The 23920-nt window shown below is 39.9% G+C and overlaps 1 protein-coding gene across 1 annotated transcript in view; it reads right to left on the bottom strand.

Annotated features, from left to right (window-relative positions):
* Positions 1–23920, bottom strand: part of CATSPERE (catsper channel auxiliary subunit epsilon) — a 236210-nt gene that overhangs the window by 23469 nt on the left and 188821 nt on the right. The window contains exons 16-18 of the mRNA XM_061626112.1: positions 18960–19058; positions 17667–17827; positions 10814–10867 (exon numbers count right to left, since the gene is read on the bottom strand). Coding sequence (XP_061482096.1) covers positions 10814–10867; positions 17667–17827; positions 18960–19058 — 314 coding nt within the window. The remainder of the gene's footprint in view (positions 1–10813; positions 10868–17666; positions 17828–18959; positions 19059–23920) is intronic.

Raw genomic sequence — 23920 nt, 5'->3', positions numbered from 1 at the left:
GAATTGTTTTGCATTCCTGGACGTAGATAAGAACTGTGCTGGCCGGACTATAATAACAGGCCTGGAATATTAACTCTTTTGTTGGTGGAGGAAAAAAGAAAGAAATAGACTGCCTCTAGGTTTTGGAACAGTGGTTAATATCAGAAATTAAAGGCTTCTTTTGAGAATGACAACTAAAAAAGCAGCTAAGGCTCAGGAGCGAGGAGGTTCAATTGATCCACAGGAAGGGGCTATTCCCCCAGATATGTTTCAAAAAATAATGGAAGGGATTAGTGATATAAAACAGGAAATGAAAACTGAATTGATAGATATAAAAGACTATATTAAAACACAAGTGGATGAGATTAAAGGGACAATTGGACAAATAAAGGAGGATGCAAAAAATACTAAAGAAAAGGTACAAATCTTGGAGAACAGAACAGATATATTAAATCTGGAATTAGAAAAAAAATTGGACTACATGGCTGTGATTGAATTGAGAAATAAAGAACATTGTTTGAGATTCCATGCAATCCCTGAGGAAACAGGTGAAGACATCAGAGATAAAATTGTTAATGCTTTAGTAAAATTTCTGGATTTGAATGAAGATCGGATGAAATTTGAAATAGATAAAGTTTATAGAATTAATTCCAGATATGCAACAATGAAAAAAATTCCAAGAGATGTGCTTGTTCACTTTATAAAAAAGACGACCAGAGATATGGTATTACAACAACACTTCAACAATACCTTTAAAATTGATGGTAAGGAAATACTGGTGATGAAAGAAATTCCTATTAGACTTTTACGTAAGAGAAAAGAATATGCTTTCTTTACAGAAAAACTTAAGCAATGCAAAATTCAATTTAGATGGGATGTTCCAGAAGGAGTGATTTTTACATTCAGACAACAGAAATATCGATTGAATACTGTTCAAAAAGCAAGGGATTTCTTGAGAAAAGCTTCAAAAGACATGGAAGAAGATAAACTCAAAGATATGGATACAATTCCTGGGAAACAAAGTCAACAGGAACATGCAGAGGAGGGGAAGGAAGATGATGGATTAAAGGGAGCATCAGGTACATTTTAAAATACACGCTTAAAGATGGATTACAAATATCTAACTTGGAATATAAATGGAGCCAACACCGCGCAGAAGAGAAAGTGTTTCATTATTTGAAAAAATTAAAATTGGATATAATTTGTTTACAAGAAACTCATATTAAGAAGAAAGATTCCAAATATTTGATTTGTAAAAATTTGGGTGAAGAATTTATTTCGGCTGGATAAAAAAAAAAATGGTGTTGTTCTTTATATTAACCCACAATTGCTTCCTAAATTGATATTACTGGATGATAGTGGTAGATTTGTGGGGGTTGAAATTACTTTACAGGGCATAAAAATTTTGATAGTGGGTATTTATGCCCCCAATGAAGATAAAACAAGGTTTTACACAGGACTTATGGAAAAATTGTCAGAGTTTTCATATGATCATTGGTGTGTCATGGGTGATTGGAATGGGGTAATCTCACCAAAAATTGATAGACTTTCTGAAAAAAATATTAAAGAGACACAGGGTAAATTACCGAAGATTTGCTTTGAACTGATGGAAAATTTAGAATTGGTCGATACCTGGAGATATATAAATGATAACACAAAGGAATTTACTTATTTTTCAGAATGACATAAAACATTCTCGAGGATTGATATGATTTGGATGTCTAAAAATCTAGTGAAAGATATTTTTAAAATGGATATATTACCAAAAACTTTTTCAGACCACAATCCTGTGATATTTATTAACTTTAAAAAAAAAAAATCTTGGATTTAGATGGAGACTAAATGAATCTTTATTACAGAATGACAAAGTAGTACAAGAATGTAAGAAGAAATTAAGAGTTTTTTGAATATAATTTACATAAAGGAACAAATGAAAATATTGTTTGGGATACAAGTAAGGCATTTATGAGGGGATATTTTATTAAATGTAACTCTGAATTAAAAAAAAAGAAACAACAGAAAATGCAATTAATTTTGGAAGAAATAAAACAAAAAGAGGAAGAATTGAAAAAGAATCCAACTAAAGTTTCTATTGTAAATCAAATTAAAATGTTACAGAATCAAGTATCAATGCTGACAGTTAGAGAAATTGAAAGGAAACTAAATTTTGCTAAACAAAGGACTTTTGAATTTGCAAATAAACCGGGGAAATGGTTAGCATATAAATTAAGAAAAGAACGTCAAAAAAATATCATTTTAAAGATACAAGAAGGAGATGAGATGCTGACAGATAATGTAAAAATCAAAAAGATTTTTCATCAATATTATTCATCATTGTACAAGTGTCAGGAAATCCCATCTGAAAAAATAGAAGAGTATATATCTAAACAGAATTTGCCTAAAATTACAGACTTTCAGAGACAAGCTATTAATGGCCCTATCACGTCAAGAGAGATATCTGAAGCTATAAACAAAATTAAATCAGGAAAGGCGCCAAGACCAGATGGGTTATCTGCAATGTACTATAAATGTTTGGAGGAAGAACTCTTGCCACCTTTACAGTATACAATGAATTCTATTTTGCAAGAGGGAAAGATACCGGATAGTTGGAAAAATACTAACATAACATTAATACCTAAAGAGGAGCAAGATTTAACTAAAACAAAAAATTATCGGCCGATATCTCTATTGAATAATGACTATAAAATTTTTACAATGATCTTGGCAGAAAGAATGAAAATAATATTGCAACAATTTATCCAGGAAGATCAATCGGGGTTTTTACCTAAAAGACGATTACGTGACAACGTCAGGAATGTCTTGAATGTGTTGGAATATTTAGAACAACGAAATGATAAACAAGCAGCTTTGATTTTCTTAGATGCTGAGAAAACATTTGATAATTTGAATTGGAAATTTATGTTTCAGGTTTTGGAGCAAATGGATTTTGGAGACAATTTTATAAAATGGATTAGATCGATTTATACATCTCAGAAGGCTCAGATAATTGTTAATGGAGATTTAACGGATTCATGTGAAATACAAAAGGGTACAAGACAGGGATGTCCATTATCTCCCCTTCTATTTATTCTGGTCTTAGAAGTGCTGCTTAGAGATATAAGGCAAGATAAAAGGATTTCGGGATTAAAGATAAAAAAAGAAGAATATAAACTGAGAGCATTTGCTGATGATTTGATAATTGTATTAGAAAACCCTTTGGAAGGAATTAATGTATTGATGGACAAATTAAAAGAATTTGGACCGTTAGCAGGATTTAAGATCAACAATCAAAAAACAAAGATGTTGGTGAAAAATTTAACTTTAAGGGAACAGAAAGAGTTAATGGACAAGACAGATTTTACAATAGAGAAAAAGTTAAAATATTTAGGTATCATTATGACAAATACAAATTCAAAGTTGTTTCATAATAATTATGAAAAATTATGGACAGAGATTAAGAAAGATCTGCTAAAATGGGATAAACTACAATTGTCATTAATGGGTAGAATATCTGTGATAAAAATGAATGTATTACCGAGAATGATGTTTTTGTTTCAAACAATACCTGTAATATCCTCTGATTTACCTTTTAAACAATGGCAAAAAGATATTTCTAAATTTGTATGGCAAGGAAAAAAACCAAGAGTTAAATTTAAATTACTACGCCAAAGAAAGAGGAGGACTGGGATTACCAAATCTGAGACTTTATTTTGCTGCCTGCTGTTTAGTCTGGATAAAGGAATGGATTTTATTGAGGAATAAAAGACTATTGGATTTGGAGGGCCATAACCTGAAGTGGGGATGGCATGGATATCTATGGTATGACAAAGTAAAAGTAAATGTAGACTTTAATAATCATTTTATAAGACGTCCTCTGTTGAAAATATGGAATAGAGGGACTTCCGGGAAGGGTGACTTAGCCTGTGCCTGCTTTTGAGACGGGCTCCTGCCTCAAAAGAAGCTTATTCAGATATATCAGTCAGATTTTTTCTTTTTTTGACTGATTAAACTTCTCCCGGGTAGGGAGAAACGAAGAGATTAACCTCAAAGCCTATTTTTGTTGGGACGACCAGATCTCATTAATTTATGGGACGAGGTCCAGCCGACGAAGGTGGGACGGATTTTTAACAACAAGCTCTATCTGGAAAAGCGAACGTTCATCTTATCTTCTAAGAGAGAACGCACTAACAGGCAAGCACCCTTCTTTCTATATTTTTCTTTTACTTGACTTAAATTGTTGCTGTTTAAAAGAGATTTGCCAGATTGATCGGTTTTTGACATCTCACTGGGGAGCCATAACTTCTCTCTGCTACTCACTAATTAATAGCTTATCTCTGTTTTTGTTGCAAAAAGCTGTCCTGGATTTGCATTCTAAAGATATACACAGAAGAGGGATTTCTATTCCAGATTTTTATTTTGAAGAATATTATATTGTCTGAGACTACTCTCTTTTTGGTCTATTTTATTTTGACGAATCTGTTTTCTGACGACCGCCATTAATTGTTTCGATCCTGGGAACTGCATTTTGTTTACTTAAACATGGAGAGATAAGGCTGTCTGCTCTGTTTATACTGTGATGTCACCAAGTTTGGAGTATTAACCCAATTGTTGCTGAAATAAGAAGTGGTTTTCCTATATTTTTCTTTTAAAATGGCAATTAAGAAAGTGGCTGAGAAGCTGGAAATAACTATGTTTCAGAAAATAATGGATGAGATTGAGATAACGAAACAAAACCTGCGACAGGGTTGTAAGGAGCTGAAAATTGAATTGAGTAAAATGAAGCAGGAGATTAAAGATATAGGGGTCCCTGTGAGAGAGGTGACCCTGGAAGGGGTCCCTGTGAGAGAGGAGACCCCGGAGATTGGAACAAACGTGGAACAGGAAAAAGATTTGGAGTCTATGGACTTTAGAAATAAAATTTATTGTTTGGAGACACAGGAGATTAAAGACATAGGGGTCCTTGTGAGAGAGGAGACCCTGGAGACTGGAACAGGGGTCCCTGTGAGAGAGGAGACCCTGGAGACTGGAACAGGGGTCCCTGTGAGAGAGGAGATCCCGGAGATTGGAACAAACGTGGAACAGGAACAAGATTTGGAGTCTATGGACTTTAGAAATAAAATCTATTGTTTGGAACTCAATGTTATCTCTGAAGAAATTAATGAAGATTCTAGAGATAAAGTTATCAATGGCATGGATAATCTTCTGGACTGGAATGATGTGATGGAGCCCAATATAGAGAAAATCTATGGAATTAACTGCAGCCATGTGACAATGGAAAAACTTTCAAGAGATGACCCAGTGTATTTTGAAAAAAAGAACAGAGATATGATTTTACAGCAGTATTTCAGCAACCTATTCAGAATGGATGGCAAGAAAATATTTGGGATAGAGGTAATTCCCATCAGACTCTTACTATATGACTATGGCTTTGACAGCAAGATTATTATGGAATACTGATAATGGAAGATTGGATACTGAAATTACTGGACTTAACAAGACTACTGAAGATGGAAGATGGAAAATGGAACTAATAGGGATAATAGAACAATGGCTACTGAAATTACTGAACCTAACAGATTCTGATGTGATGGATTAATTGAAATGTTTATTTTGACTATGGTTATGACAACAAGATTATCATAATTAGTAATGAGATGGATTAATCGATATGCTTATCTGGAAAAAAAAATTGATAGATATATTTCTTAAAGAATTGAAACCTCTCTTTGACTTTTTGTGGAAAGAATAAAGTAATGTTTATGAGATTTGATGATTAAGTAAGATAACTACTGGAGGAAAGTGATTTTATAATATGACTTAAGAGACAGGATTGTTATATATTATAGACTTATAACTGATTTGATCTTTGACAAATGGGAAGTCAATATTTTACTCTTTATTTTTTATTTTTGTTTTTTTTTTTTCTTTTTTTCTTTTTGTTTAACTATTTTTGATTTTGTTTTTTGTCTTTGAATGTTTTATGATTTTGTCTTGTATGTTTTATGAAAATCTGAATAAAAATTATTGAAAAAAAAAAAAAAAAAAAGAAAATATGGAATAGATATAAACCAAGGTTCTATTCGAAAATACCATTATGTGTCTCAAGCCAAGAAGCGTTTTACAGAAGAGAAATGGCTGGAAAAGAGAAATGGTTAACTTATCAAGAACTATTAGAAAATGTACATGGAGAATATATAATGAAAGAGAGAGAACAACTGATAAAGGAAGGATATAGTTCTCAATGGTTTGCCTATTTACAATTGTTAGAAAGATATAAAATGGACAAGAAAATGTATGGGTTTGAAATAAGTAAATCTGATTTTGAAATAGGTTTGTGTACAAATGATGAAAATATAATTGCGAAAATGTATAAACTCTTACTGAAAATGGATATGGAAGAAGAACAAGTAAAAGAGTGTATGGTAAAGTGGGCAAAAAAATTTGGTTATAACATACAAATGGATCAATGGGAAAATATGTGGAAAAAAGGCTTGAGATTTACATTATGCTATAATCTTAAAGAAAATTTCTATAAAATGATGTACCATTGGTACATGACTCCAGAAAAGTTGTCAAAAATGTATAGTAATGTTTCTAATGTTTGTTGGAAATGTAAACAAGAAGGATCATTTTATCATATGTGGTGGCTGTGTAAAAAGGCAAAATGTACTCACAAAGGCTGGGATGTTCAGATACATACACACATAACCTAAGTGATGTATCACATAAATCATTTGCGGCTCCAGGTATTAGCACAGCCTGCCCAGAGTGCGTGGCAGTGGATCTTCAGATAGGCAGCAGCACCATTTCAGCAGCCATCAGTTTCAAGCAGCAACAGCAGAATCAGTGATGGAACTCCTATAACCACCACCAGGCAAGGCCCAGGTCCTTGCTGCCGCTTCTCAGACCGGGGCCTCCTGCTCAACAACAGCCTGGCGTGGGGCCTCCTGTGCGGGGCCTCCCGGCGCAGGGGCCTCCTCCTCAACAACAGCCCAGTGCCTCCTGTCCAACAACAGCCTGGCACGGGGCCTCCTGTGTGGGGCCTTCCAGCACAGGATCTCCTGCCCAACAACAGCCGCCGCCGCGTCCTTCTCTTCCTCCTGCTCCAGGCAAGGCCAAGGTCTCCGAGCCCAAGCTCCTGCAGCTGCCCCCCAACATAATCTACCAGCTGCAGTAGCAGCAGCAGCTGAGCGAGCCCGAGGACATGAGAGGAAGACTACAGTGAAACAGCAAACAGCTTCGCTGTAACAAATGCCTGTCACTGTTCTGCCTCTCGGGAACTGCCGCCCTCGCTAACACCACCTCCTCTTTTCTGGCGGGCCGATAATGATAATGTTATTTGCTATTTAATTTAATTTTTGGGAATTGTATTGCTCTTATTGTATTTTTATTGTATTTTTATACTTGTGTTTTATTTTTCTTTGTAAGCCGCTTTGAGGGCCTTTGGCCGAAAGGTGGGGTATAAATAACATTTAATAATAATAATAATAATAAAAATCATTTTGGGCACAGATAGGTAGGATGATGCAAAAAATTCTAAAGATAAATATTCAGTCAAAACTAGAATTTTTTTTACTGGGTTTTATGGATAAACAAATAGAAAAGAAATATGGAAGAATAATATTATATATGATTACGGCAGCAAGATTATTATATGCACAAAAGTGGAAAATGGAATCAACACCAACAACGGAAGAATGGCTATTGAAATTAATGGACTTAGTAGAGATGGATAAATTGACATGTCTACTTAGAGAAAAATCGACAGACACATTTCTTAAGGAATGGAAGCCTCTCTTAGACTTTTTGTTGAAAGATCAAAATAAAATGATGATATTGGGATTTGACGATTAACTAAGATAGCCTATGGAGAAAAGTGATCCTGTATGTATATATTAAGGGACAGGTTTGATGTATATTATATACTTATAGCTGATCTGCGACAAATCGGAAGTCAACTATTTTATTTTTTGTTGTTGTTGTTGTATTGTTATGTTTTTTGACTTTGTTTTGTTTCTTTTGAAAAATTTGAATAAAAATTATTAAAAAAAGAAAAAGAAAAGGCCCTATCTCGTGTCCCCACCAATCACACTTGTGAGGGTGTTGGGACTGAGAGAAGGGCCTCTCCTGAAGATCTCAGGGCCTGGGCAGGCTCGTATAGGGAGATACGGTCTGACAAATAGCCTGGACCTGGGCCGTATAGGGCTTTAAAGGTCAAAACCAGCACTTTGAATTGTGACCAGAAACAAACTGGCAGCCAGTGGAGCTTTTGTAACAAGGGAGTTGTATGGTCCCTGTAACCAGCCCCTGTTAATACTCTGGCTGCAGCTCTTTGTACCAGTTTAAGTTTCTGAACAGTCTTCAAAGGCAGCCCCATGTAGAGCGCGTTACAGCAGTCTAAACGGGATGTAACTAAGGCATGCATCACCAACATGGCTTCACAAAAAGCTTAGAGATGACCTTAAAACAAAAAAGGACACATACAGGAAGTGGAAAGAAGGCCAGGCCATAAAGGAAGAGTACAGGCAGGTATCATGGAATTGCAGGGATAGCATCAGGAAGGCTAAAGCTGAGAATGAGCTGAAGTTAGTGAGAGATGCCAAAAGCAACAAAAAAGCTTTCTTCAGCTACATCCATAGTAAAAGACAGAGAAAAGAAATGGCGGCACAGCTATTCAATGAGGATGGCAAAATGTTAACAGATGACAAAGAAAAGGCAGAAGTGCTTAATTCCTACTTTGGCTCAGTCTTCTCCCAAAAAAGGGTTTATGACCCTCCTGGGAAACATGAAGTATAAGGGGCAGGATTGAAGCTTGAGAATGATAGACAAACGGTCAAGGAATACATAATCACTTTGAACGAGTTCAAATTGGCAGTGCCCGATAAACTGCATCCTAAAGTATTGAAGGAACTAGCTGAATTCCTCTCAGAACCGTTGTCTATTACCTTTGTGAAATTGTGGAGGACTGGTGAAGTACCGGATGACTGGAGGAGAGCTAATGTTGTCCCTAACTTCAAAAAGGGCAGAAAGGAGGAACCGGGGAACTACAGACCAGTCAGCCGAACATCAATCCCTGGAAAAACTCTGGAGCAGATTATAAAGCAGTCAATCTGTAAGCACCTTGAAAACAGTGCAGTGATTACTAGAAGCCAACATGGATTTATGAAGAACAAATCCTACCAAACTAATCTTATCTCGTTTTTTGATTGGGTAACCTCCCTTGTAGACTGTGGGAATGCTGTGGACATAATATATCTCAACTTCAGCAAAGCTTTTGACAAAGTGCCCCCTGATATTCTGATTAGCAAGCTAGCAAAATGTGGGCTGGATGGAACAACTATCAGGTGGATCCACAGTTGGCTCCAGAATCATACCCAAAGAGTGCTTATCAATGGTTCCTTCTCAAACTGGGTGGAAGTAATGAGTGGGGTACCACAGGGCTCGGTCCTGGGCCCAGTGTTCTTCAACATTTTTATTAACAACTTGGATGAAGAGGTACAGAGCATGCTTATCAAATTTGCAGATGATACAAAATTGGGGGACACAGCTAATACCGTGGAAGACAGAAACAAAAGTCAAAGGGACCTTGATAGGCTGGAGCATTGGGCTGAAAACAACAGAATGCAATTCAACAGGGATAAATGCAAAGTTCTACACTTAGGAAAAAGAAACCAAATGCAGAGTTATAAGATGGGGGATACTTGGCTCAGCAATACGGTATGTGAGAAGGATCTTGGAATTGTCGTTAATCACAAGCTGAATATGAGCCAACAGTGCAATGTGGCTGCAAAAAAGGCAAATGCTATATTATGCTGAATTAACAGAAGTATAGTTTCCAAAGCACGTGAAGTATTAGTTCTCCTCTATTCAGCACCGGTTAGGCCTCATCTTGAGTACTGTGCCCACTCTGGACACTTCACTTTAAGAAGCATGCAGATAAACTGGAAGGAGTTCAGAGGAGGGCAACGAGGATGATTAAAAACAAAAGGGGGACTAGAAAAAGCCCCATGAGGCGAGATCGAAAGAACTGGGCATGTTTAGCCTTGAGAAGAGAAAACTGAGGGGAGATATGATAGCACTCTTCAAGTACATGAAAGGTTGCCACATAGAGGAGGGCCAGGATCTCTTCTCGATTGTCCCAGAGTGCAGGACACGGAATAATGGGCTCAAGTTGCAGGAAGCCAGATTTCGACTGGACATCAGGAAAAACTTCCTAACTGTTAGAGCAGTACGACAATGGAACCAATTACCTAGAGAGGTAGTGGGCTCTCTGACACTGGAGGCATTCAAGAGGCAGCTAGACAGCCATCTGTTGGGAATGCGTTGATTTGAATTCCTGCATTGAGCAGGAGGTTGGACTTGATGGCCTTATAGGCCCCTTCCTACTATTCTATGATTTGACATGAAGGTGCAATTGTACATTTTCATAAGAGTCCCATAGCACATGACCACCTTATTCTCTGAGTCATTTTTTTGCATATGGAGAATGATAATCTAAATGTTAACAATCTCCCATAGTATCGGAAAAAATCTGAAGCCCCTAAGTGTTTTAAAGTGTAGAGGATAAATACTTCCTTCCAGATTGCAGAGCAGTAATTTTGTTTTATCCAACTTTATATCAGGAGGATTTAGCATGAGGATATATGCAGCTGGGATAAAGGCTTGGTTTGCTCATGAGAAAGAGGAGAGCAATTATTCCTTTTTTACACAATTTCACCAAGACTTTTGGAGGTATTCCATGGTTGTTCTTTAATGTTTGGAATTTATATGCAGGAAAGTGTACTAGTACTAATCATCATAATCATACTAACAAGTCAAAGTTACTAATGATTACCTTTCAGTGATGCCATATGTACGGACTGCAAAATATGCTCCACGATCACAAAAACTGGAATAAAAATGAGACTGATGATTATTTTTCATAACTGTAAACAGTAGCAGCCTTATAATGGGAGGGCGGGCTGAAATGGCCAAATTTTAGACCATCACTGCTTTGGAAAAATAAACTACCAGATTCATCACAGTGCTGATATTGTGAAAGGAGTGGCAACATATGATTTGTAACCTCCCAAAAGTCGGGCTGTGAAAGCACTTTTGGGGTGGTTTTGATGGATATCAAAATTACCTTTTCTGCATGGTTATACCAACTGTACTGAAAATTACTCCTTATACAGTTTGGCTAGTGAGGAAATAGTCATAGTTCAGTGTAGCCTGCATTTTGTTTACCTATTCTGGCTGCTGTATCTTGTTTTTGGAAGAGAACAGACTTGGTGAGCAACATTACAGCATCTTTATGCAGCCTATACAATACTTCTAAAGCATGCTCTGTCATAAGAAGAGCCCTGCTGCATTAGGCAAAGGCCCATCTAGCCTGGGATCCTTTTTTCACAGTGGCAACAGTGCCTTTGGGAAGCCTGCAAGCAACACCTAAGTACAATAGGTCCCTACCCGGTTCCCCGCAACTGGTATTCAGAGACACAATGCCTCCAATACTGCAGGTAGTACATGTTGACGTGTGTGCGTTGTTGCGTGAAACAGCATACATTACGTTGGAGTTAAGTTTAGCAAGAAACTTCTTCAGAGCATTAGATCATGTTAAGAGTCTTTATTAAGACATTACGGCCAAAGGCTTAAGAGTAAATACATGTAGAGTTTCTTCAGTCACCCCCCTTCTGATACATCTCTCTCCAAAGGTAAACACAGAAGACAACCTCTCAGTTCAGAGGCAATAAACAGAAGACTCAGCTCAACACAGATAGCTGCTAGAACTTTTCCCAGTCTATCGCGATGGTTACCATAGCAACGGCCTTGGATGTCCGTTCCCAGACTAGGCAAAGACATAACTCCCCCTAGCTACAGTTTTTCAGACTTGATGGAAAACAAACTCAGTGACAGTGCGGTTCAATGGTCAACAATCCCCCCTTTCTCCCATCATGTCTGTAACTCATTACAACAATACATTTCTCCAATACATCTTGCAATACAGCTTACATTGCAGTACAGTTCAGAACATCTCTGTACATTTAGCTAACACTTTATTCAATCAAACTTTGGCTGAACACATGTCATATATAACGTGTCAGGATCCATTTCAACCAGTTTGTGCATTCCAGGACTGGTCACTAATCCCAAAGTGAATCTTTCAGGCGGTTTCAGGCACTAGGACTTTTGCTCTCTCTGCCCCCCCATTTGAGCTGGTACTTGGCACAGCCTGCGCAGGAGATTCCATTTCCTCAGCCTTGCGTTTCTTCGATCTACGTTACCCACAAATGAGCTCATTTAACGCATCCCTGAGAGGAATATGTGTGCCCTCCACCTTTATGTCTGGATTTGGCTTAAATGTTTGTGATTGTGTGTCATCTGACCCTGTAAGAATGACTGTTTCCCTTTGATCCCAAGGTTTTTCTGAGACTTTAATGCTTCTGCTCAGAATTAACTGCTGTGTTTCTGACAACCAAACAAATTCTTGTTGTTCTCTGGGTGCAAGCTTGCCTCTTCTTTTTCTCTGTGGAATGTGTACCTGGCTGCTTTGCACTCTCTTAGGCATTAACCTGATTGCATTACATGAAGATTCCATGTGAGCAGTAAATACTGACTGTGTGCCTTTTACAGCTGTCTTTTTACAGCTCTGGCGGTCATTCCCTTTCCGCCCCATTAAACTCAAAGCATCAGCACACTTCACACCCATGGTCATTCTAAACTGCCCCTGTGTCATGAATCCCTGGCAGACAACTTTGCCTCTTCTCTGCACAAAACATTTTCCTCTATCAAATGTTACACAATACCCAGAATTCACCAGTTTTCTGACTGACAACATGTTATGATTCAGTTCTGGTACAAACAAACAATCTGACAGTATTCCCAACTTGTCAAATCTCACCAGACCTCGGGCTTCCACAATCTTTTGCGATCCATCCGCTAGTTGCACAAAATCCTGCACGTCTTCTGAAGTGTAAAACAGACTTCTGTCTTTGATTAATATATGGCTTGCCCCGCTGTCAACAATCCAGTCAACAGGTCCTAAATCTTGAGACTTCTGTTTACAAACAAAGTTCACACTTCCCTGCTTCAAGCCTCCGTCTCTGGAGTTGCGCTTGACTGCACAGTCTCTTTGAAGATGCCCACGAGCCCCACAGGCATAACAAGCCTTTAACAGCTGCTGCTTGTAATCCTGTTTGCTTTCGACAGCCTCCTTCTGCACGGCTCTCTGCGCCTTCTGCCTCCGCTGCCATTCCTGGGACAAATCCTGCAACGCGTCCCACATCTGTTTAGCCGACGGCTCATCTCTCACACACATCAGTTGAGAATCTGATAGAGCCAAGATTATAAACGCCTGCACCCTCTGATCTTTGCGCTTCCAGGCCGCGGTCAATACCGCCGGGGGTTATTATAATTATACATTATAATGTCCCATAAATCCTCTTTTATCAGCAAAGCCCGCATCCTTAGCTTCCAGCTGCCATAATTCTTTTCCGTCAATCTTTCCATTGGCAAGCCTCCCCCAGACAGATTTACAGCCATGTTGCTCACCTCTGTCTGGTACAATCAATCAAGCTGCCCTCTGGAACTCCATCTGCCGTTCAGACCAGCAACTTACTCCCGTGTAATGCGCTGTGGATCTGGGCTCATAACCCTGTTGACGTGTGTGCGTTGTTGCGTGAAACAGCATACATTACGTTGGAGTTAAGTTTAGCAAGAAACTTCTTCAGAGCATTAGATCATGTTAAGAGTCTTTATTAAGACATTATGGCCAAAGGCTTAAGAGTAAATACATGTAGAGTTTCTTCAGTCACCCCCCTTCTGATACATCTCTCTCCAAAGGTAAACACAGAAGACAACCTCACAGTTCAGAGGCAATAAACAGAAGACTCAGCTCAACACAGATAGCTGCTAGAACTTTTCCCAGTCTATTGCGATGGTTACCATAGCAACGGCCTTGGCTGTCCGTTCCCAGACTGGGCAAAGACATAACTCCCCTTAGCTACAGTTTTTCAGACTTGATGGAAAACAAACTCAGTGACAGTGCGGTTCAATGGTCAACAGTACATAGCCGTCATGACTAGTAGTCACTGATAGCCTTAACCTCCACGTGTATGATGATCTGCTTTATCTTCCATATCAGCATGTGTTCCATGCACATGTTGTTGTTATGTGCCTTCAAGTCAATTACAACTTATGGTGATCCTATGAATCAGCAACCTCCAATAGCATCGGTTATAAACCACCCTGTTCATGCACATATATAAGGGAAAAAAGGTATGCTACCCATCCAAGCATTCCCATGTGTGAAGTTTGCACCTATAACTATTTTTCCAGAAGCTGTAATTACTTTGTCTGATGCAATCTAAATCATGCTTTAGAAGTATTTTATTTTATTACACAGAGATGAGATTAGATGAATGCACTTTTTGCATGATTGCATACAAGGTTTTTCTACTCTGTCAAAAAAAATTCTGTGTGTAAAACAAAGAACTGCACAAAGGAAGTGCAGGGTCCCTTCATGATAGTCACAACATGTCCCCTCACAGCCACGCCCCATCACTTGCTTGCTTGCTCTCCATTGTCATCTCTATGCTCCTCAGTCCTTCCTTCCTGCACCTTCTCCCACAAAAACATATCTCCGTAGGAATCAATCAGCATGAAAGGGAAGTGTGTCAACTACTGAGAGCAGTCTTCTCAGTGGCTGACTCACCTCCTTTCACTCTGATTGGCTCCAATCAGCAGGAAAGGACAAGGAGGTAGATTAGAAGATTCTTCTCAGTGGCTAACACACTCCCCTTTCATGCTGAGGAGTTCATAGGATGCTGGAGACATAGGGACCCTGCTCCCAAAGAAGTAAGGAGTCTAAGACTCCCTGAGACCCTGGACTACTACACCCTTGCTGGGCAATGTACAGTATACACTGGAAGACTTGTTACTTAGGAGTACAAGAACTTAACAGCTAGATATCATTCCCGCTATTGACCTGCTGTCTAAAATACACTATGGATGATATTCAGGGTTAATTATACTAAGAGTAGACCCACTGAAATCAAGTAACTTCACAACTGATTTCAATAGATTTACTTTGAGTTTGACAGTTAGGTATCATCCTATCCACTAAGGAATTAACATGATTACAACTTTATAAACAGGTTTCATTCCTGAAATGAATGAACTAGTATTGTAGTGCCCATCCTCAAGAAAGGTGACCCCTCGGACCCCCATAATTATAGACCCATCAGCCTACTAGATGTGACATCTAAGCTGTATGGGTGCTTTCTCTTAAACAAATTAATAGAGTGGGACTCCAAGAACTCCATCATTTACGAAGAACAGGCCGGATTCAGGAAAGGCAGGTGTACAGTAGACCACACTTTCATACTCCATCACTTAATAAATAAGACTATCACGGGGCAAAGTAGGTCCTTATACGTGGCATTTGTCGATTTTACCTCTGCCTTTGACTAAATTGACAGAGATTTGTTGTGGCATAAATTGGGGCAGTCCAGCATTGATAAAAGGCTATTGTGGTTAATTCAGTCCCTGCACCAGGCCAACTTTTTGCGGGTTCGCCTTGGTTTGAATGGAACTCTCTCCCAAGCCATTCCAGTCGGGAGAGGAGTCAAACAAGGGTGCATACTGGCCCCCTTCCTGTTCAATTTTTACTTAAACGACATCATTCCCACAATGGCTTCTCCCACTTTTTTTCCTCCATCAGTTGGGAATAGGAAGATTTCCTAATTGCTATATGCAGATGACTTGGCCCTATCTTCTTTAAATAAAATAGGGCTAAAAAGAATGTTGACCCGCCTGGAAGAATACTGTAAAGACCAACGCTTGCTCATCAACTGTTCTAAACCTAAAATAATGATCTGTGGGAAGCATAAGAAGTCCAAATTGAACTGGACCCTAAATGGACAATCACTTGAACAGGTACAGACCTTTAAATATCTAGGCTTATGTTTTAATGACAAGCTCTCGTGGAGTCACCATCTGGAGGCCACAAAATTTTCGGGTGCTAGAGCCAGTGGCCAATTAAGAAGGTTTTTTTATACATGTGGTGGACAATTAATCAACCCAATGCTAAAAATCTTTGTGACTGAAGTCCTGCCAAAAATCCTTTATGGGTCCGAGTTATGGGGCCGCCTAGTTAAATCTAAACTCGAGGTCCTACAAAATACATTTCTGAAGCAGATCTTGGGGCTCCCACGTGGAGCTCCGTCAGCCCATATAAGAGCAGAACTTGGCCTCCCCTCTCTGGCAGCTAATATAGATCTGGCATATTTAAGATACTGGAGAAGGATTTTCAACATGGACGATAGCTCCCTGTCAGCTCTTCACTGAGACAGCAGTGTCGGTGGGGGTGCAGGCAGGGCTGGAGATTCCTTGGTAATTGCCAGGCCGTAAGTCCTCAGCCGGCAGCTTGGCTATAAATCTGCCAGGCTAGCAAGGAGGAAGCAAGATAAGGGCAGAGGCCATTCAAAGCTTACGTGCCAAGCCAGAAATCCAGAAGAGACGTCAGTGAAGGTCCGGGTCTAGTTTGCTGAGAGATCAGTCCAAGTCAAGGTTCAGGGGATAGGAAGACACACAGTAGTCACGCCTGACGTTGTAGTCAGCAACAAGCTGAAGCCAAGGTTTGACTTTTAAGGAGCAGGTTTGTCAGCAGGTGTGAGCCCTCAGCGTTTTGGCCTTAAGTGGACAGGCCTGCCCCTCTTCTGCCTGACCTTCTGTTGTCTACGTTCTGCAGGTGAGGGGGGAGTATCCTGTTCACTGGCTGCGTCTGGCTGAAGGGCTTCAGCTGTGTCTGGGGTGCTCTGCAGCTGAGGGGGAGAAGGAGCTGGGTTCTCAGGAGTTTCCTCCATTTCTCCTTCTGGGTCTGCTGCTTCTGGGTCTGCTGCTGTTACTCCCGAGTCATCCTCGTCTGATGAGTCCTCTGACGGGGCCATGACATTCCCTTACAAAGCTCTGCTGGCACGACCAGCAGCGGTCAGGGGGATGGGCCCAAGGGTATCAGGAAATACTTAAAATTTATAATCTTACTCAAAGGAAGTTTTTAAGTCTTAACCCCTCTGAGCTCCGCAAGTGGGTTTTTGATTACGATGCGACCCAAGATAGGGCATCAATTGTTGCAGCCCCTTTTTCACCTTGGTTTCCTTTATTTAAACTCAACCACGTAAAATCAAGCTACTTCGATATTTTGACATGTGCCTCCTTATGAAGAGCTTTTACAGAACTCAGATTCCATACGATGCCCACAGCCTACCTTGAAGGCAGATATTCGGGAATCCTGTCAGAAGAGCATCATTGTGTTTTTGGTTGTAAGGAACCCGAGGATATAGTCCATTACTTGCTTTTCTGCCCCTTGTATTAGAACCCTAGGATGAAACTCCTGGCCCCTCTTATTAATTCTAGAGGGGAGATTTTCTCTGGCGATTTGGTGGTGGAGCTCTTGGCTGACAAATACATCCAGGTTACAATTGCAGTGGCTAACTTTGCCTTGGCCGCAAAAAAACTGAGAGCAAATTACATAAAAGCCCAAATGACTACAAGTCCGACATGACTGCATGTTTTATTATTTTAAACGTGTATTCTCCAGCTGTGCGATGGCTTATGGCTAAATGCAAGTAAAGAATTTGATTTGAAACAGGTTTCATTCATGTATATTTATACATAACAGTTCACATACTAAGTATGTTAAAGCTAACCTGTAGTTTGGGTCCAGTATCTTCAATCTGAACATGAAAATGCCAGTATAGTACTGAGGCCAAATGATAGAGTTGATTCCAGAATGGTTTAGGATTTCATATGGCTTATCTTGGCTACCTAGAAGTCCCTCACCAGCACTCTCAAAACAGGATCTGTAATTCTGGGCAAGAAAATACAATTAATTTAACATAAGACACATGCATAATACATGAGGGATATAAGAAGTGCAAATAATGTTGGAGAACAAGTGACACAGCTACCTTTCTTATGTCCCAAACTGTCTGTATCATAAATCAGTAGTTGATTCTGTAGTTGTTGGATTACATAACTTTGGTATGTATATCCTAACCACTCTAGTATTTATGTATTGGCAGTCATGTTCCAAAACATGGGCATAGCAATCCTGTTGGGGGGTTGGTGGAAAACCAACGGTGGAAGATCCTAAATAGCCAAAATTGAGTGGTTGGAAGGCCCAGCAGTGTGGATGGAAGGGAGGAACTCACTTTGTATACTAGCTCCCCTCTGTTTGTCACTGGTTAGGCCTCATCTTGAGTACTGCATCCAATTATGGACATCACACTTTAAGAAGAATGCAGACAAACTGGAACAGGTTGAGAGGAGGGCAACAAGGATGATCAGGACTGGAAACAAAGCCCTTCAAGAAGAGACTGAAAGAACTTGGCATGTTTAGGCTTGAGAAGAGAAGACTCAGAGGACATATGATAGCACTCTTTAGGTACTTGAAAGATTGTCGCACAGAGGAGGGCCAGGATCTCTTCTCAATCATCCCAGATTGCAGGACACAGAATAACAGACTCAAGTTCTAGGAAGCCAGATTTCGGCTGAACATCAAGAGAGCCTTCCAAACTGTTAGAGCGGTACAACAATGGACCCAATTACCTAGGGAGGTGGTGGGCTCTCCATCACTGGAGGCAATCAAGAGGCAGCTGGACAGCCACCTGTCAGGTATGCTTTAGGTTGGATTCCTGCACTGCCTTATAGGCCCCTTCCAACTCCATGATTCTATGAGGTTTCTGCACTGGCTAGTAGAGGCCTTATAACATTAGCATTCCCCCTCCAAGGTTGGACTCTCCCCTTCCCTTGGAGAAGAAGATCCAAAACTCCTGGGATGTACTGCTAGGTACCATAGGATTTTGCCCCAAAGGCCATCATTATTTGATTGCCACCTGAATTTATAATTTATCTCTCCAGATCAATATTCACATTTAAAATACCATGAAAGAGAGATTTAGAGTTCATATTGTTAGACTTTATAATATACATTTTCTTACCTGTGGACCCCAAAAGTCATCTATAGTATCTCCAGAAATGTTTTTAATATCCTTAGGAACCATTGAAGACATATTTTGTGCTCTGCGCAAGCAACGTACCTGTTCAATGAAACACATAAAGTAAAACAAAAATTACATCTGTACTCTTCCTAAATGCCTAAGCTCTTAAGCTTGATGCTGATAAAACTGGAAAATACTGATAAAATTTTCAAGTATTGTATTTCTGTTACAATCTTGTGGCATGATCCTATACATCTTCAGAAATAAGTTGCATTGTGTTCAGAGATCTTAACATAAAACTAGTCACAATGTAAAATTAACATTTCTATGGGTTATATAAAATGGTGGTTTCCATCCCCCATCCCCCTGCAGTCTTCTGTACTTTATCCCATACTGTTCTGGGGGATCCTCCAACCCTCAGGAGCATCCTTTCAGGGAGCACAGGGACTGCAGAAATTGGAAGTATTCATGAAAATAGGATGTCTCATCTTGTGCCAGCAGAATTATTTTCCCATCCAAAATTTATTTATTTATGATTTGATTTATATCCCACCCTTCCTCCCAGCAGGAGGCCAGGGCGGCAATATAATCTTGTTAATCCACAATGGATCCTACTGATCTGCAATGGCTGCAATGCATGTAATAGTTTCAACTTGCTAGTCAAATAACTTACTAAACTTACCTGAAGCTGACAAAAGGCTGGTAATTTCATAGCCCTACAATATGCCAATGTATTCATGGAATAACATTTACTGAACATCTAGCTCCAGGGTCTTACTCCCAACCTTATATACATTGGTTTAATGATCATATGGACCTATGGAAAGAAATCCCAAGAAAAACTCTGTTGGGAGTTCAGTGATTTCCACTCTTCCATTAAGCTAAATCTTGATCAATCCGTATAATACATTCATTTTATGGATAACACAGGGCAGGTTCAGCTAAAATCCATATTGAATATGAAGCTTTTTCCTTCATGACAGAGTTCCACGGTTCACACACGTCCATCCTCCCTACCTTCCAATTTGCTGTTTTGTTCACACACATTCATGTTTATTAGTATTGCTGTTTCCTTGTGGCCCCACCCCCAAATTTACATGTTAACTCCTTCCGGAACATCCCCATTGCTAATCAAGAAGGGGAGGGGGTTTCTGTCAATTTCACGCTAAGCCGGGAGACAGTGGGGGGGTGAAACTGACACCAAATTACTTTTTTTCTGTTGTCCGTTTCATTTCCTCTAGACCAGGGGTGGCCAAACTTGCTTAAAGTAAGAGCCACATACGATAAACTTCAGATGTTTGAGAGCCGCAAGACATGAACAAATATTACAGTCACGTTTTTATTGTTACATGCACAGTTTGTTACGGGAACATCTAAGAAAAATATGCAAATTTGCATTTCATTAACATAAAATGAGACCGCCAAAATATTTTTATGACACAAACAGACATTGCTACAATTATCAGGCTATTTACTGCTAGTAGAGGTCTTATGAGTCTCCATCTTGGCTGTGAGTCATTGAAAATCCGGCTGATATGTTGTCAAGGATGTACAAATTAGCTCTGTCAGGTGTTGATTTGTAGGGATGGCATGATGCTTCGACTTCACAAACTTCACTACAGAGTACAGTGATTCACAGCAGTATGTTGTGCTGAAAATTGAGATGAGTTGCACACTGGTTTTCTTCAGTGCAGGATATTTTATTTCTTGAACTTGCTTCCAGAACTCAATTGTAGACTGGGATTTATGGATCATCTTTAGACCCAGGTCCTCCTGTAATTCTATTAGTTCCATTTCAACAGCAGATGATTCTGTAACCAGAGGTTCGAGAATTGGACAACCATCATTGATCACATCAACCATGAATGGATTTACAAGAAAGGCGAAGCAGGGCTTCAGCTTCTGCAAGTCCTCAAACCTGTGTAGGAAATTATCAAGCAGTCCTTGTAATTTATATTTGTATTCTTCCAGTTTGTGGTCTTTTATTTCAGTATCAGGGAATGTATTTACTCTCCTTTTGAGATTGGGAAAGTAACTGAAGTTTCTTGACAATATGTCTCTTTGAAAGACTCTTATTTTATTCTGAAAGCTGAAAATTGTCTGAGTAAGATCAGAAACAATCTTATCCTTCCCCTGGAGTGCCAAGCTGAGAGTTTGTAGATGATTCATTATATCAGTAAGGAACATTAGATCTTGTATCCATTCATCATTTTCCAGTTGAGGATAGAATCTTTTCTTCAAGAAAAGTAATAATAGGCTCCAAGAGATCCACAAACCTACTCAAGACATTGCTGGTTGACAGCCACCTCACAATGCAGTGGAAAGAGACATCACTGGGTTTATCTTCAAGCTCCAGTTCTTCAATAAAGTTTTTGAACTGTCAGTGGGTCTTCCCATTTAAGCGTATGAAATTGACAATTTCAAGAACCAATTTCATAACATCTTCTTACTTGAAGTATCTGGTTGCCAGGTGTTCACAATGAATAATGCAATGAACAGGGAGAAACTCAGGAAAGCTGGGATCACTTTTCATAAGTGCAATTAATCCTGCATTTCCCCCCATCATTGCAGGTGCCATCTGTTGCAACACTGATGAGTTTATCCAGTGGAATATCAGCATTTGTTAAGGCTCTGTCAAGTGCATTTTTAATGTCAACTGCACGAATTGTTTCTTTTAGTGCCACTGTCCAACATCTCTTCTTTCACAGTTACATCAGAGGAAACATAACGAACAAATACCGCCAGTTGTGGGTTGTCTTGTATGTCTGTAGATTCATCAAGAGCTAAGCTGAACGCAAGGGAATTCTTTAAATCATTTTGCATTTTGCCTGCAACATCAGCACTGATCTGGGAGATACCTCTTTGTGGTGTGGCGTGAAGCTGGTGTTTGTGCTATTAGTCGCTGAAGTTTTGTGTTATTTGGATCTAACACTGCAAAAACTTCAGTTATATTCTTAACAAATTTGCCATGAGAATATGGGCGTTTAGCACGAGCAATATTCCATGATATAACAAAACTAGCTTCAGTCGTTGTATCAGCTTCCTTACTGAACGTTGTCAACAGTGTCTGCTGGCTATGTAGTGATGATTTTAACACACTTAACTTGTTTTTCTGTAATTTTGATTTAGGTAGATAATCAGACGAAAAGTTTTGTGACTTGTTTCATAGTGGTGTTTCAAGTTACTGGCTTTGTAATGACTGAGTGACACATTGCAGATAAGACACAAAGGTTTACCTCCTTTAAGAGTGTTTTTTTTTTTTTTTCCCCAAAGTCAGTCAGGCAAGATAAAAACCTTGGCTCGACTGTTTTCATGTTTTCTGCTGTATAGGGAGGGCATAGATTACTGCAACGCACTCAACCTGGGGCTGCCTTTGAAGACGGTTCGGAAACTGCAGCTTGTGCAAAATGCAGCAGCCGGATTGGTAACAGGGACCAAACGGTCTGAACATATAAAACCGATTCTGGCCCACTTGCATTGGCTGCCTGTAAGTTTCCGAGCTCAATTCAAGGTGCTGGTTTTGACCTATAAAGCCTTACACGGCTTGGGACCACAATACCTGATGGAACACCTCTCCCAATACGAACCCACCTGTACACTACGTTCAAGATCAAAGGCCCTCCTCCGGGTGCCTACTCCAAGGGAAGCTCGGAGGGTGGCAACAAGGGAGAGGGCCTTCTCAGTGGTGGCCCCCAAATTATGGGATGATCTCCCTGATGAGGTGCACCTGGCGCCAACACTGTTATCTTTTCGGTGCCAGGTCAAGACTTTTCTCTTTGCCCAGGCATTTTAGCTAGTGTTTTAAATTGTTTTTATATTGTTTTAAATTTTAAAATTGTGTTTTAAATTGTTTTTAAAATATGTGTTTTAAATTGTATATTTGTTTTAATGTTTTTGATTGCTGTAAACCGCCCAGAGAGCTTCGGCTATGGGGCGGTATACAAGTGCAATAAATAAATAAATAATAAATAAGGGTGAATGCAAAATCTTCCTCCCACTCTGGCTTAAAATTTCTGTTTTCATCTTCATACTTTTGCTTCTTACAATTTGATGACGCTATCCTCCTTCACAAAATTTTCACAGACACTTCTAAAAAAATTAAAGGCAAACTGGGAGCTGAAACCGGGAATTGACCCTCTTTCACTCTGTACTGATTTGCATTTGGTCTGGTCCCATTTCGTTCAATTGGGACCCCTTTCTTTATGGGATCACAGAAGGATTTTGCTTCTCCATCACACATTTAATGATATCTCAAGAGAAATGCAGGGTCCTCAGCACCTTCCTCAGGGAATGAGCATCTGTGGGTGCTGGATTTTTTAATACAGTTTCCACTCTCTGTTAGGTTCTCTCCCTGTTGCCCCAAAATCAGTGCTGAATAGTCCACTTTGTTTTGAAGCAACTGAGCCTCTGCTCTATTAATTTTAAACCCTGGCTCTTGAATAATTTCCAGAACCCATTCTAGTCATTTGTTAACCATTTCTGGGTCTGCTCCATGTACAAGGATATCACCCACATTACTTATTACCTAGGATTACTCTTCTCACTTCTTCTCACTGGGCGCCTCAGATACCCCTGCGTGGGAACCACTTTTTTTACCTCAGCGGAGAAAAGGCGCGAAAGAGTGAGGAGAGCCCAAGTACTAGGGGTGAAGCAGGGAGGCAGCTCTGGAGCACTGCTTCCGCCCTCACGGCACCCCTTTGGCCAATGGCACCTCCCTGGAAGCAGCACCTGGCGAGGGCAGTGCTGGCGCTGCGTCAACATGGTCTCTCACACACGGCCAGCCCACCCGCCTGCCCGCCCTGCCTCAGAGCGGAGGGAAAGTGGCGGCTGCAACGCCAGCACCAGTATCTCCGCCACCGCCGGCCCTGGGCTTGTTTTGTCGAGGATGGCGGTTCGGCTGAGCGAGCCGCACATATATGTCAAAGAGCTGCATGTGCCTCGCGAGCTGCGGTTTGGCCACC

The sequence above is a fragment of the Rhineura floridana genome, chromosome 4 (genome assembly GCF_030035675.1).
Source record: "Rhineura floridana isolate rRhiFlo1 chromosome 4, rRhiFlo1.hap2, whole genome shotgun sequence".
Taxonomy (NCBI): Eukaryota; Metazoa; Chordata; class Lepidosauria; order Squamata; family Rhineuridae; genus Rhineura; species Rhineura floridana.
Note: the sequence above shows the minus strand (reverse complement) of the source record. Positions and strands in the feature narration are given on the sequence as shown.